The 17,119-nt window shown below is 42.4% G+C and overlaps 1 protein-coding gene across 1 annotated transcript in view; it reads left to right on the top strand.

The window, feature by feature from the left end:
- The window catches only part of LOC144826253 (fibroblast growth factor 4A-like), a 230,550-nt gene that overhangs the window by 54,873 nt on the left and 158,558 nt on the right, over positions 1-17,119 (top strand). Inside the window, exon 2 of the mRNA XM_078684619.1 lies at positions 7,374-7,477. Within this exon, the coding sequence (XP_078540745.1) occupies positions 7,374-7,477 (104 nt within the window). The remainder of the gene's footprint in view (positions 1-7,373; positions 7,478-17,119) is intronic.

Genomic DNA, 17,119 nt, shown 5'->3' with positions numbered 1-17,119 from the left:
GCGGACCGATGTGCGAATAGGCCGAAGGCAATACAACGCGCCAAGATCCGGATGGCACCGAGGTGGTGTCCAGCAAGTTGCAGCACTGGTGTGGCCATCCTACAATGCTGAAAGTCGGCGTGGGGCGCCCCGTTGGCCTGTGAGTTTGCGTCAGTAGCGGACCGATGTGCGAATAGGCCGAAGGCAGCACAACGCGGCAAGATCCGGATGGCACCGAGGTGGTGTCTAGTAAGTTGCCGCACTGGTGTGGCCATCCAACAATGCTGAAAGTCGGCGTGGGGCGCCCCGTTGGCCTGTGAGATGGCGTCAGTAGCGGACCGATGTGCGAATAGGCCGAAGGCAGCACAACGCGCCAAGATCCGGATGGCACCGAGGTGGTGTCTAGTAAGGTGCACTGGTGTGGCCATCCTACAATGCTGAAAGTCGGCGTGGGGCGCCCCGTTGGCCTGTGAGTTTGCGTCAGTAGCGGACCGATGTGCGAATAGGCCGAAGGCAGCACAACGCGCCAAGATCCGGATGGCACCGAGGTGGTGTCTAGTAAGTTGTCGCACTTCTGTGGCCATCCTACAATGTTGAAAGTCGGCGTGGGGCGCCCCGTTGGCCTGTGAGATGGCGTCAGTAGCGGACCGATGTGCGAATGGGGCCAAAGGCAGCGCAACAATATTTTCTGATTTGAAGACACCACAAGGCGCTGAGATGCCAAGATCCGGATGGCACCGAGGTGGTGTCTAGCAAGTTGTGGCACTGGTGTGGCCATCGTACAATGGTAAAAGTCGGCGTGGGGCGCCCTGTTGGCCTGTGAGATGGTGTCAGTAGCGGACTGATGTGCGAATGGGGCCAAAGGCAGCGCAACAATATTTTCTGACTGACACCACAAGGCGCTGAGATGCCAAGATCCGGATGGCACCGAGGTGATGTCTAAGTTGCGGACTGATGTGCGAATGGGGCCAAAGGCAGCGTAACAATATTTTTTGTATGGAAGATACCACTAGGCGTTGAGATGCCAAGATTCGGATGGCACCGAGGTGATGTCTAGCAAGTTGCTGTACTGGTGTGGTCATCCTACAATGCTGAAACTCGGCGTGGGTCGCCCCATTAGCCTGTGAGATGGCGTCAGTAGCGGACCGATGTGCGAATAGGCCGAAGGCAGCACAACGCGCCAAGATCCGGATGTCACCGTGGTGGTTTCATAGTTGAGAGGCACTTCATCTGCAGTGGGGCGCCGAGATCCGGATGGCACCGAGGTGATGTCTAGCAAGTTGCTGTACTGGTGTGGTCATTCTACAATGCTGAAAGTCGGCGTGGGGCGCCCCATTAGCCTGTGAGATGGCGTCAGTAGCGGACTGATGTGCGAATGGGGCCAAAGGCAGCGCAACAATATTTTCTGAAGAGAAGACACCAAAAAGTGCTGACATTCCAAGATCCGGATGGCACCGAGGTGGTGTCTAGCAAGCTATGCAGTTGAGTTGTGTGCGCACTTGCGGCGAATAGGTCAAAGGCAGCATAACAATGTTTTCTGAATAGAAGACACCACAAGGCGTTGAGATTCGGTTACCACCGAGGTGATGTCTAGCAAGTTGCCGCACTGGTGTGGCCATCCTACAATACTGCTCCGAATAACGGCGTGGGGTGCCCGAAGGGGGGGGGGAGCCAGCGTGAATGGGCCTTCCTAGGTGGAGGCTCGTCTGCTGTAGTGGGGCGCCCCTTTACCGTTTCAGTTGCCATTCAGCTGAGTTTCGGCTGCTCTTGATGCTACAGCGACAGGCGGCTGCAAGAGGACTCTCAAAATGGCGGCCTGTTCTTTGGATTTGGGCCTGGTCCACTAAAATGGCCCTGGGACACCTTAGAACTCGGACGCTCGATTTTTTTTTCCTTTCCTGTACATGCAAAAAAAGGTAAATGCCCGGTACGTTACACGCTTCATCTGCCACGATGAACTCTCCAGAGGAACCGAAAAAATATATAGTTGTGGTAACTATACCATGCATCGTCATATGGAGAGGTGGCACCAATTAATTATAGTGCTGCATAAAAGAGAGATTTGGAGGAGAACCCCTGACCTGCTAGTACATTCATCAAAGAAGTGGCACTGAGAGCTTCAGAGGCAAGGGAAACGGTCCCAAATATTTAGAAGAACTTTGGAAAGATTAAAATGACATGTTTAGATTGTGGCAAATTAATTTCATGTGGACAGATGAGTGTTACTCTAATAAATACAGCATATGAACATCATCATAGTCGATGGTTGGTAGAGACATTTTGACTATATCCTGGACCTGCCCGTCCTCGCCCAAAATGGCGCCGGAATAAATGGGACTCGTAACTCCTTGTTGTGTACTGGTTGCAGAACCTTGAATTCACGAGATACGTATGCAGTTTTGAAGCACATGGCGGGCGGGGACGAGAATTGATTGAATATTTCGACATCCGTATTGATATTAATTTCTGATGTGTTATTGATTACTGTACTGTTGAAAGTTCGAATTAACGTCACCCATGGTACTTGCCCGCAAATGTATATCTAGATAATTTTATTGTAACTGGCCCTGTCGTATTTTAATTATAAAATGTACGTCCACCGATTCCGTAACTGTTAGACACCTTAGTTCTTGCAACCTAATGGCCCGCCCGTTACGTTCCTCTACAGTGTAAATGTCTATTCATCATATACGATTACAGTTTGCTCCGTGGCAGGCCCACGTGGTTATAGGCTCGTATTTGTATAATGAAATTTTCACAATAAAGGTTTTTAAAAGAAAACATGGTAGTAGTATATACATTGGTAAAGTTTTTAATAATAGTGACTGTTTTAGAATCATTAAAAGGCAAGTGAAATAAAGCAGACCAATTACATGAAGGGTAAAAGGTATAATACGAAGGAACGCAGTAAAGATAAATGGTCAAGGGCTGTTGTGTTTTCTATTCCTGCAACATAAAGTGATCGATAAGAATCTCATATTCAGGCGTATCGGCGACTAAGACAGCAGGTCGACCCTCTTTTGCTCAACGGCTCCGTCATGGGACGAAGAAACGCTCTTTTTCTCGAAAAAAGAATATATTTTACTTGCAGGACAGTTGTAAAATTTCCGGGAAAGTACATTAGCCTGGAACATTATAACATATATTTAAGAAAAAATAATGTTCGGAAGTAATGAAAAGCGTAATTTTTAGGTCATATGACCAAGCCTTTCATCATTACAATAAGAAAAGTAAAATGAACCAATGAAAAGTTTTATTAACAAGTCACATGACTTGTTATGCTTACGTTACGCGCTGCGCGCCCCGGATGACTTCCGGATGCGCTAACGCGGCGCGTCATATGACGCATTACGCAACAACGCAGGTACAGAATATAGTCAAAATGTCTCCACCAACCAGCGGTCGGAACACAACCCCTTTCAGCAGGCTAAATAGTTCTGTTAAATGACAACAGAAGGGACAGGCAACAAGAACCATCAGTCAAAGAGGGGAGGGCTAGTTCTTCTCTACCGGGTTACATTGGGGCGCTACCGGAACTGATCGAATTGGTAGTCTACAGTGTTTCTGGATGTTTCAGACTGAAGCTGGGGTTAGCATGAGAGCAGCACCATTTCGTAGCTCCGTCGTGGTCATTCCGCAACCAATCATGGCAGCCGCTCTTTATCGTTATTTTGGGCGGGGTGGGTGGCGGAGCCGAGCTGTTTTGCAGCCATCATTGTGTGGAGTTCAGTTCATCTCACTAGTTTTGTATTTGTCATGAGGGGTTGTTCCTAATGTTTCTATTTTAGCGAGGTCAAAAAGAGATCCCATTAGTGGCCTACTCATTTTGCTCCATTCCATTTCTTTTTTTTTTACACGATTTTTCGTTATCTGCAAAGACTAAACAGAGTATTGCGACTCTGTGTTTGTTTGTAAATAGAGAATGAACCAAAGAGAACTAATTCTAAAACAGTAAATACTTGGATAACAATCAATCAAATGGAGAGAGAAGCAGGCACGACGGATTACAACGGGGGCAAAGGCCTGCGTTAACTACCTTTCACTATCTGCAAAGAGAGAGTACTCCTAATAGAAATGAGGGGGGGGGGCACCATTCAAAGCAGATCAGTGTGCATAAACACGAAAATGTTTTCACTTACCACGTACTTGACATTCGACAGCTTATGATATTTGCTATTAAAAAACCATTGAAATTCACTGAAAAAACCATAGGTTATAGACCATATATAGTTAGGAAGTAGCATTTACAAAACCTTGAAAATTCACTGAAAAAACCATAGGTTATAGACCATATATAGTTAGGAATTAGCATTTAAAAAACCTTATTTTACTCACACAAAACCATTGAAATTCCATATATAGTTAGTTGCACTAACTATATATCGCGCACCCGCAATCCACTGCTGATCATGTCACATATTACATCATTCATGACATGGTCAGTGACATCACTGATGACATCACTGATGACATCTCAAATGACATCACTGATGACATCACTGATGACATCTCAAATGACATCACTGATGACATCACTGATGACATCTCAAATGACATCACTGATGACATCTCATTTGACATTACTGATCACATCACTGATGACATCATTCATGTGATAATACGATGAACCTCTTCAGACTCTAATATAACCTTAGATACACTCAGTGTAAACAGACACTCATAGACTGTCACTCATCCATGGAGTTACTCAGACACTTAGTCAGTCATGCAAAGAATCAATCACACCTCCATTTCCTCAACTATACAGTTATACACACCTTACTTATTCAAACATATACTAAAACATATTTACTCACTTATACAATCCTTGATACAAGTTCACAATGATCCATACAGCCACTCACACATTCACTGGCTCTTATGCACAGTTATTTATATATGTCAACTCTCACATGTACTGTGTTTTACATATGTACTTACTTTGACATGTAGCACTGAGATATCCATTCACTCACCAATACACTCATGCACACAGTCAACCGCCCATACAGCTGTTTCCACATGCACTTTTGAACCCATACATCTAGTCAATCAACTGCTCACACATCTATGCAGAGAGTCATACACCTCCCAGCCACCCAGACACACACTCAGTCTCCCATGCAAATGCTTGGGCAACCAATCAATAACCCATACAGTTAATCATATAGCTAATGATCAACACATGCAGCAGTTTACAGAACAACAGACATAATGATGCACAAATTAAGACAGTTTAGTCACTAACCCATGCACTCAGTGAGACACATTTAGTCAGTCACTCATACAGTCAACCATGCCCCTACTAAATCCTTCATCAAGACACTTATACATCCACTCATTCTTCAATATGTAAGACATATTTAAACTTTACAGAATTATACAGTCACTGGATGTAGTCATCAGTGATGTCATCAGTGATGTCATTTGAGATGTCATCAGTGATGTCATCAGTGATGTCACTGACCATGTCATGAATGATGTAATATGTGACATGATCAGCAGTGGATTGCGGGTGCGCGATATATAGTTAGTGCAACTAACTATATATGGAATTTCAATGGTTTTGTGTGAGTAAAATAAGGTTTTTTAAATGCTAATTCCTAACTATATATGGTCTATAACCTATGGTTTTTTCAGTGAATATATATATATATATATATATACTGAACACCAACGTTGGCTTTGTCCCGAGCCTCTTATTCGGCGGGCCCACGACAGGGATAGCCACCCCCTAAAACACGAACACAGGGAAGATATATATAGAAGTCTTTTTTGTCCGAAACAGAAATGGATTACTTTATAGTTTCGGACCAGTTGTGCAGGGTTGTCCACTTGGGCTATACTCTATTTGCTGATCTTCACACAAACCATTAAAGTGCATTTTGTATTTATTTTGGTGACGAAGTTGCCTTTATACTTTACCCACTTGGGTTTGATTAAATAAAGTGTTTACCAGGCTTGGGGGCTTATCAGCCTATGTCATGTACTTTACTTTCGCCTTAGGCTTGGAATAGGAACTCGTAGCTCAACATGTTTGTGCAGCTAAGGGCGCGTTAAACTTGCCGTGTATTACAACGGTTCGCGCCTTGCAACCACCATTGAACTCGAACCGAGTCAATTTTGTTTATAATTATACTCATCATTTGCGGCATTTTGTTATTGTGGCCACATGCCTTTTTTATGGATACGAGTGAATTTCCCAATTCAGCCTTGATGGGAGACATATATATCCAACATGTCCAGTTAGGGTGGACATGGTTCTTTGCACATAACGTCCGGTATTTTCTATTCCACGTTTATTTACATTGAAAAATGTTTCTCTGTGGGCTTGCAAAATAAATGTATATAATGATTTACAAATCTTTTCTTTAATTGCTAAAAACTTTATCGAGATGAAATGACTTACAAATTTCAAATGTTGAAGTATGTCTTTTATGTTTGAATCACGTGATTTGCACTTTATTAGTTGTCTTTGAAACACAGTTTCTTGCCCGTGAAGAAGGAGTGTGTTATACTCCGAAACACGTCGGACATTGTGTCTAATAAATCCGCACAAAAAATAGAGGCCCGGCTCCAGTGTTGTCCTTTACCTTGGATCGAAGGCAAGCTACATTGGTGACAGTGTGTTCATATATATATATATATATATATATATATATATATATATATATATATATATATATATACGTGTATATATATATATACATTCACTGAAAAAAAACAAAGGTTACAGGAACATTGTATACATATACTTACCTATAGGGGCTTTCAATTAGCCCTCTTCATCGATTAGTCTGTTGTTTCGCCAGTCGGATTTTTCTTCCACCCAATACAGCATGAAGCAGGAGAAAAAGTCACATCAGTCATTGGTTAATTTCACTGTGAGTGACGGAATTCTGCTCTTTCATGGGGTGCACATCCACACACAAAGTATTCCTTTTCAATGCCAGGAGCTATTATGGAAATATGTTCTTTTTGAGACCCAAAAAGATTTTTGCTTTCAAGCATTTTATTTTTTTAATAGTAAGGGCCCTTCAGCTCCTCCAACAATAAAGTTTTCAAAAACCATGATAAAAACAAAACATGTATTTACAAAGCAAGAATACTGACAGCCGATGCCAGACCAACTGGCTCTTCCAATGCTTGTTAGAAAATGTGGTGAGCATGGTGTGGTGCGCGAATTGATGCTCTGTATGTTCAACCAGGTTATGGACCTGGTTTCTTACTAACAAACAGTGTGATCTAGGAGAATTATTTTTTTTCTACCCCAAATGAAATACTAGGTCAATAAACAGTTGAAACAAAGCATGCCTTGGAACTTACAATACGTTAATGTCTGTTAGTGGAGATATTCATACCTGATCTGTGTTACTTGTATGGTTTTATGGTAGGTCTGCTGGAAATCTCGCCCGTGGAAAGAGGGGTAGTCTGCATGTTTGGAGTTCAGAGTGGATTGTTCCTAGCCATGAACAGCAAAGGCCGACTCTTTGGATCTGTAAGTAACATGGGGTCTCCCTATTGGGAAGTGGGGGGCTCTTAACATTTTTAGATGCAGCATCAATGACAAATGTTTATAAAAGTCCAAATCTGACTGTTACTTATAGCATCTCTTGAACACTGGTTTCAGATTAATCATGGTCCTTTTGGGGCCAGATTTGTCAACAGTTTGCACTGTTACAAAGTCAGCAAAAGAAACATAAACCGGCATAAAGTGTTGGATTGCTATTTACTTTACAACCTACAAAACTTATTTTGCACTGCAAAGCTGACTAAGGGCCATATGTATGAAGCAAATTCGCATTCGCAAGGGCCGAAATTCGCCGAATTTCGGCCTTGCGAATGCGAATTAGCAAAATGATATGTATGAAGTAAAATCTGGTGCAAAATAAGAAATCACAAAATTTGCAATTCCTTATTTTGCAATTGCATTTAAGGAATCGCAAATTTTGCGATTCCTTAAATGCAATGTGCGAAGCCAAAAAAATTAGCAAAATGCCCTTAAGGAATCGCAAATTACCACCAATTTCTAGTTGGTGGTAAGTTGCGATTTCTTGGAAAAATGCACATTTCAGCATTTTTCAAAGTGCCATGTGATGCACATAGGGCATGTATGTGCGCCACATGTGCACCCATGCATATTTCAGGGGTGCAACAGGGTGTCCTTTGGACACCCCTACGCCCTTGAAATGATTCTCAATTTGTGATTTTCAAATTGCGAATCGCAAAATTGAGAATACCTTCCCATTCATTCCTATGGGCCTCCTGGCCCATAGAAATGAATGGGAAAGTATTCCTTAATTGCGATTTGCAATTTGCTAATCGCAATTAAGGAATAATAAGAATTCACTAAAAAAAGTGAATTTGTACATAAATACCAATTTGCGATTCTGAAATAGTGATTTTTTAAAAATCGCTATTTCAGAATCGCAAATCGGTACCTTCATACATATGGCCCTAAATGTAATGCAAAGCAGAGCATTGAACTTCTTTGCATCACTTTCCATGAAGGTGGTGTCCAATTGATAGTACATGGGCTTTCCCATGCAACCACACGTACTTTGTAGACAGGGTTTTGTGGCAAACAAATGCACATTTTCGAGGTCAGTGCAAATAAGAAGAAACGTTTTCATGTCTCAAAACTTTTCTAATTTTTCATATATGCTCCATTGCACAGCATACATACTCAGTGAGAAAAATTGAAGCTAGTCTAAGCATAGCAATTTGTACCGGAACTCTACCCTTCCAGTACAAAGCCTATTCTAGACACCCACAGATTCTTAGCTTTGTTGTGAGTGGGTCTTAGAGATCAGCCCAAAAACTCCTATTATTGCCACAGAAAAGAGAATTTAAAAGTACATCAGATCATAATGGCAATATTTTGATTTCTTTATCACCAACACGAAGTAATTGTTGGCATTGTTTTGTTATTAAGTTGCTCAGCAGTGTGTTATTGAACCCATGAGGAGATTCATAATCTCCCATAATAAAAATCAGGAATATTTCTTACAAGTGCACAGAGAAACGTTTGTTGAAAGTGGGACCAGAAGCAAGGTGACATGAATGACATGGGGACCATCAGCTTCTGGAGTACAGGTTGAATTTGGATGTAGGATGCTTGTTATTAGCCAGTTACTCATGGCAATGCTCTTTGTTAAGAGGTTTTGAGGGGAATACACCTTTCAGCACATTTAAGTATGAAAGAATTCAGCCAAGGTCACTGATGTTTCCCTCCTTGCCAAATAGTTGTTATTCAGATACTAGATAAACACTACTCTCCATGTGCAGGCCTACTCTACTTACACTTCAATTTTCCACCTCCATAGAACGTTATGAACCACATGAGGAAAACAAGCTGGGGGACACACTGCCTATTTATTGCACCACCGTGCAGTTTGACTGTATTTACCTGTGTGGCTTGGAGGAGCTTCTCCAGGTCCCTCGGGCTCGAGTAGATCATGGTTCACGTTTGATACACTGCTGTATTCTTACTCTCATCATTTCTTAGTGTGTTCTTCACCTTACATGGCTGCTCCATATATCATTGCTTTGAGGAATCAACCTTCATCTGCTGTAGGGGTAGAAGATGTCACTCGAAGAGCAGGAATCTGCATCAGATCAGTATGCACAGTTGCTTTCCAATTTCTCAAGGAGTATGATTCACCCTCCTAAAACAAATAAGTGCCAGGGCTCTCGTCAGGAGGCCACTCCAGCTTGCACCATCCATTGCGACTGGTAGCGCTGCCAATTATAGTGCCTACACAACTGCTAAACCCCATACTGCTAAAAGTGTGAAAATTCAGAATATAAAAGACCCCCACAGCTCTAAGACTGGCTTGGGAGCCGGTATTAGTTGTTTTAATGTATATTAGAACACTGGAAATGTTTCAATACAATATTTTGAATACAATGGAGTGCTCTGAGCTTCTACAGGCCAGTAGAAGCCCGCAGAACAACATTTCAATGTTGTTATACTTTCACAGCTGCTGCTGTGAACAGAGGCCTTTCGGAGCACGAGGGGATTTAAACCTCCTCAGGCTACAGAGGCCTTTGTTTTGACTAATTAGAACATTCTGTCCTCTAGGGGACGGAATGTTCTAATAGCCTAAGAACTCTCCTTAGCAGGCTCTACCGACCATTAAATGCCCGCTCCCTTGTTAAAGACCCTTGCCTTCGGCTCGGGCCCTTAAAGCTGAGGCAGGCCTTTAATGGTTGGAAGAGCCTGGCTAGGTCAGGCTCTAAGGCTATATTGAATTAATAAACATCTGTTGTTCTGCTTATCTTTAAATGACACAAACAGTTCCATCATGTGGTAGGTGCCATAAGCGCCAGTGTTCATAAGCAAGTGCCGTGCTGAGCGGCAGAAACTACCGGGTATAAATTAAGCACTACCCTCGGTCCTGTAAAATTGCCACCCTGAGCCCAAGCACCCTAACGAGGATAGTGTAGTGGGGCTCCTAAACAGATTCATGCATGTTCATAACCTCCTGACTCCTCTCTCTATCTGGTGCCCCAGATATTTCACTGATTTAGTACAATACTGCAATGTGTCAGGTGATACTTTGTGTCTACCTTTTCCTAAATGATTCAGCAAAGCAATTGTATCAGTAACACAGTTTTTTGGATTCTTAGATGCCACCAATAAGTCATCTATATACTGCACCAGGACTGATTGTCCGGGCAATATCAAAGATTCAAGACACTTTTTCAACATCTGATTAAAGATCGATGGACTTTCTGTGTACCCCTGAGGGACGCGATTCCAAACATAGATATGGTCATCGAATTTGAATGAGAAAAGATACTTACTATCCGGGTGCAGTGGTATTGAAAAAAATGCGTAGCAAAGGTCAATTACGGTGAACCAGCCTGCTGCCCGTGGTATTTGATATAAAATCACAGCAGGGCTTGGCACAACGACAGTTTTATTAATTTTGCAGAGGTCCTGTACGACCCTGTATTTTCCGCTTGATTTCTTGATGCCAATTATGGGTAAATTACATGGACTGCTCATTATTTCCTGCAAAATAACTGATTCCACTAGACTTTTTATTTCTAGTGCGACTCCTGCTTTTGTTTCTGGGCTCATTTTATACTGTTGAATATTTGGATAAACTGCACCTTCTTTTACTGTCACTTTTACTGTGTCAACATTTGCCATTAATCCTACATCTTTTCCTGTGAAATCCCACACTTTAGGATCTACTGTATGTTGTAATTCTTTTGGCAAGTCTTCTATGGTAAACTTTTGTTTTTCTGTTTCTTGTTTTGCTAGCATAATTTCATAAATTCCATCTTCATCTGGAGTTTGAATTTCAGCACCATTTGGTGTACAAAAGATAGTGCAATTCATTTTGCACAACAAATCCCTGCCTAATAGATTTACAGGACTGGAGTCACATACAACAAATTTGTGTATTTCTTTAAGATTGCCTATTTTGACTTCCATCGGTTCTGTAACTGGGGTACTAATTTGTTTATTAGAAACGCCCACTACTTGGATCGCTTCTCCCGCGAGGGGTTGGTTTGGAACGTCTGCTGTTCTCACAGTAGAACGGGTTGCACCAGTATCCAACAAAAAAGTAACATAATTTCCTTCAACTTTTCCCTCATTGTATGGACCTGACTGATCTACCTGCAAGGATGCGCCAAGTACGCACTCCTCGTCCTCCCCCCTCAGGCACCGTCAGAAACTATCTTCATCAAAGTATGAGTCGCTCGAAAGAAATTCGGGTGTCACTGTGTCCCTTTTACTACTTCCTTCCCAAATTGTGGTATCTATACTGTATGCTGGTTGACACTCAGGGTTTGGCATAGGCGCCAATGGTAACTGATTTTGTATTACCTGTTTTTGCTGCTTTTTCGATACCTCATTCTGCATCTGTGGATTCAAATTATTATTATTATTTAACACAGCCTTACACTCGTTCTTCCAATGCCCCAACTTGCCGCACCCATGACAAGGACATTTTTTCTTAGCCTCTTCTCAATTAAATTTAGCTCTAGGTTTATTACCATTTCCATCTCCATGGGTCTGAATGTTTTTCAATTGAAGTTCTTGTTGCTCTGCTAATTTTACCTGTGCCCACATTACTTTTTCTTCTAAATTCTTTCCTTTATTATCCAATTCATCTTCACAATATTTTACATATTTCAGTATTTCATCTACAGGTTTGGTATTATCCTTAATCCATTGTGAAATTTCTGGTCTTAATCCAGACACAAACCGGTAGATAAAATGCGTCATATCTTTGGTGTCAATGTTTTCTAAACCACTATACTGTTAAAAACTTGTAAAAGATGTTCACAATATGCTTGCACAGATTCAGCTTTATTCTGTGTAGTTCTGTCTATTCTAGTTCAATCTGTTTCTTTTGGAGGTACTTTCCCTTTCAAATACAGTATAACTTGATTATACTTCCTCATCACCTCCTCCAATGGTGCTCCTGTTTTCGCGTCTCTAGGATACTCATCATTTGGCCAGTTTACTGCAATTTGACATTCTTAGCCACATGCATCATTGTAGGAATTTGCGATTCCTAAATTGCGAAAATTAGGGAATCGCAATTTAGGAATCGCAAATTCCTATGCATTAAGAATTCGCAAACGTTTTTGCGATTTCTTAATTTTCCTTATTTGCGATTCCTTAATTGCGAATCGTAAATAAGGAATCGCCTTACATTGATTCCTATGGGCCTAGAGGCCCATAGGAATCAATGGGAAGGCATTCTCATTTTGCGAATTTGCAATTAAGGAATCGCAAAATGAAAATGCAATTTCAAGGGTGCAGGGGGGGTCCAAAGGACACCCCCCTGCACCCCTGAAATGTCACGTAAGTATATTTTACTCACACACATGTCCCAAGGGCATGTGTGTGTGTAAAATATTTGTTTCAAAAATGCATTTTTTTGCTTTTTTGAAACTTTTTGCAAATTACCATGAAGGTTTACTTCATGGTAATTTTCCCCTTCCTAATTGCGAATTCGCAAATTAAAAAAAATCATGCATAGCATTTAAGAAATCGCAAAATTTGCGATTTCTTAAATGCTATCGCAATTTGAGAAATCGCAAAAAATTGCGATTTCTTAAATTGCGAAGAATGAAAAAAAAATGATGCATCCCAAAAAAGGTTTTTGCATTCGCAAACGGCCAAATTTTTCGCCGTTTGCGAATGCAAAAAAGCTTGATGCATGTGGCCCTCTGTCCATAAATCAACAGGAACAACATTGTCAAATAATCCATCTAGATCTTTTAATAACACTTTTTAAACCTTTACAAATCTCTCGTACTTTCTGTACCAATCTACAGGTTTTTCTCTGAGTTTTGGAATTTTATTTGTAAATGACATATATCTTGTTGGGACCATGGAACATGCACATAACCTCCACCTGTTACTTCTCTCATTGAACACAACCTTTCTACTTTTTCTGTTTCTTTCAACATATATTCTGATACAGTGTTTTTCTCTTGTGCTTCTTCCATTTTCTTTAACCATCTAGCTTTCCATCTATCTATGTCACCCAATTTTTGCAACAATGATAACAGTTCTTTAATCTGTAATTTGCGACCTGACACATTCATATTTTCTAAATCTGTGTCAGAAAATTCAGCTCGATATGGTTTGAGTAACACTTTTGATTTACCAATGTCAATCTCCATTTCACCTGCTCAACTCGTCAATTTTTCATGAAATGTTTTTGTATTTCGGGTGATACTTCAACATATAAACAACAAATCATCTTTATTTAATACATTCAATCGATCTAATCCCACATTTCCAGGAATCATTTCTTCTAATTCAACGCTTATTGTCTTTGACTGTGATTTTGGGTTTTCTATTTCTCTGGACCATCTTTCAATTTCTTCTGGAGTAACTACAGTTGCACTTCTTTTACCTGAAGAGTTTTCTATTTGCACTTCTCCTGTTTTTACAGGTGTAGTTTTTCTAGCTGAGCTAATTACTGGTTCTCTTATAGGTAGATCCATCAAAGAAATTTCTGACCCACATTCACTTGCTTGGTCAGCCACTATTAATGTTTCTTTCCTTGGCTGCACCACAGGTGTAGTTAAAACAGGAGGTCTGGAACTGGGACTGGTCTGTTTTTCTCCATATAAAGGAACAACTGGACCTATAGTCACTGGAATTGTCAAGGCTTCAGGACTAATATTTAACTGTGTAATTTTCTGAAGTAACTCCTTCCTTTGCTTAATTATTGCTTCTCGTTCCTTTTTCTGCAGCACTTTTTCTAATGATGCCTCATGCAACAATTGTGGTACTAGAGGTGGCTTTAAAAATGGAGCACTAGCATTTGTCTGATTCTGCTCCTCATTATAAGGTGGCAGATTTTTCATTAATAAATCCTCCAAGTAATCATCTTCTGGATCAGCACTTGTCATTAAACTTTTAGTTTTCTCAGTACTTTTACTCCCTGTTTGTTCTTCTAATGCTCGGACAGGATATAATCTTTCCACCAGCATGGACTGTCTCCATTGTTTCATCTGCTTATCTCTTGTCTCTTTAGTAAATTTAGGATAAAATGTACTAATACTTTTATCACTTCTGGATCTGTCTCGCTCAAAGGCTTCTGTTTCCCATTCCTCCAATGCCTCATATTGGGTTAACCTAGGTCTTGGATCTAATTCATTCATACGTGCTCTTAAATTGTACAAAACTCTACCATTAAAGGTACCATTTTTGGACCAGGGGCCGGCATCTTCCTGACTCATCTCTCCCATTCAAGTTAACCTATCTCCCGCAATGACGGGGAAACCAGAGGGCGAAAAGCAGAAACTTAAGACCACTCGGCAGGGTGGCTATACCCAGACTAATATCATGGATCGATATGCCCAAGCTAAGGGATTTTCCGGCGGATCTGGTAGGTCGCAGGAGGACACTAGAGATCCACCAACTTCGGCCAATGAACAGACCCTGCAAGATGTCATGGCCGCTATTGACGGGATTAAATCCTCATTAGGGCAACAAATGGAGTCTCTCGCCCATAAGCTCGATACTGTGGCGATAGATGGCAACCTGATCCGCACGGACCTGGCAAAAACTAATGAGAAGGTCAAATCACTGGATATCAAGGCTTCTAGTCTGACGGGTGATGTCGCTGACCTACAGACGGAGGTCCGTCACTTAAAGACCTCCAGTGATCTCCTCACACGTCGTCTGGAGGATTATGAAGGAAGGGCCGGGTGGAACAATGTTCGTATTATTGGTGTCCCGGAGAAGGCAGGGGATCCTGCAGCTGACCTCTTTGTTGAGAACCTTATTGTTGGACACCTCGCACCTAAAGGATTGAGTAAGTTCTTTACGGTTGAACGGGCTCACAGAGTTCCTGGCGGCAAACCGAAACTGGGTGCCCCACCGTGGCCAATCATTGCGAGAATTTTTAATTTTCGTGATAGAGACGCTATCCTTCAGGCCTCACGGATGGGTGGACCTACAAAGTTCGAAAACACAAATATCAGCTTCTACCCGGAATTCACCCAATCTGTCCAGAAGAAGGGACTCGGTTTCCTGGGGGTGAAAAGAAGACTGCGTGATATGGGACTCAAATATGCCATGCTTTTCCCGGCCAAGTTGAGGATTGAACATGCTGAGCGAACTTATTTTTTTGATCGACCAGAGGTGGTGGCCAAATGGCTGGACACTCTACCTAGTCAACATCCATCGGAGGAGCGATCTGGCGGAGCAGAGGGCGGACAGGCGGAACAAGAATAGTCGCCGGTTGCTTGGTTCCTGGGGTATTTTCGTGGACCTTGGACTGTGGTTCGATAATCCTGACATGTGATTTAATGTACATTTGGGGGGTTGCGGGGCTATTGGTGGGTCTTTTTTCCTCCTCTGAGTGTCTTTTTGTAGTTTAGTTAAATGTGGGGGCGACAGGCACACTGCAAGTTTGGGTGGCTTTTTAGTCTAACGCAGGGGTGCAGGGTGGGGGGCTTTGTAACGGGATGTTGGTGGGGGATGGGAGGTTCTGTTGGGGTGTGTGTATGTTTTCTTGCAAGGTACCATATCCTTAAATCGTTTCATCGAGGTGTTGAGTTCTTACTGGGGTTGGATTTTCTTTCTTCTTCGGGATGGGGGGTAGAGGGCTGAAACTAATGAGTTGGAATGCGAATGGGCTGGGGGATAGGATAAAACGTGGGGTGGTGTTGCAATTGTTGAAACGTCTCTCCCCTGATGTGGTCCTTCTTCAAGAGAAGCACTTGATTGGTAATACTTGTCATGCTATGAATAGGAGGGGGTATCATCTGGTTGTACATGCTGGGTTTTCCTCCGGCTCTAGAGGGGTTGGAATACTCATAAAGAATTCTCTCCCACTGGAGATTGACTCCATTGTTCTCGATGATAGAGGGCGCTACATCGCTCTTACGGGAAGATGGGAGGGCTGCACCCTCTCTCTGGTCTCGGTATATGTCCCCCCTGGCCTGCAATCAACTACTTTCGCGCACTTGGGGCGGATCGTTCTGGCTCTCCCTGAGGGGTCACTGCTTCTGGGTGGTGATTTTAACGCAGTAGTTTCCGGTGTGGTTGATCGACACCCGCCCGAGATCTAAAGGGATAACAGAACTGGCTCCATGGATTCCTTGACACTTTGAGTCTGGTAGATTGTTGTAGGTTGTTACATCCTACTTAACGGCAGTATACGTTTCATTCGGGCGCTCACGGTAGCCTCTCCAGGATCAACTATGTTTTGGTACCGGCTGCGCAGGTTCTTTCTGTCACTGAGGTCAAGCATTTAGCTCGGGGAATTTCGGATCATTCTCCACTATGGCTGCGGATAGCTTTAGATTCCGGGTCCGAGGGACGGGTTGCCCCGATTAATCCTTGGTATTTCCGAAACCCCACAACTCGCGCTGCCCTGGTAAAATCTCTTGAACTGTATTTTTTGGAAAACAAGGGTTCTGTTTCATCAGCGGTATCGCTTTGGGAGGCTTTCAAGACCGTCCTTAGGGGTCAGGCCCTGTCGTTGATAGCGGGTGCTAAGAAACGGAGAGATGAGGAGGTGGTTAGGCTTGAAACAGAGATCGCGGACATGGAGCTTGACCTTAGAGCGGGGGGTCACCCATGCTAAGACCCATGTTTTGCGACTAAAACAACTTGAGTACAGGACATTGGTTACCGACACGG

This window comes from Lissotriton helveticus, chromosome 3_2 (assembly GCF_964261635.1).
Source record: "Lissotriton helveticus chromosome 3_2, aLisHel1.1, whole genome shotgun sequence".
Lineage (NCBI taxonomy): Eukaryota > Metazoa > Chordata > Amphibia > Caudata > Salamandridae > Lissotriton > Lissotriton helveticus.
This window is presented reverse-complemented; position numbering and strand designations above follow the sequence as displayed.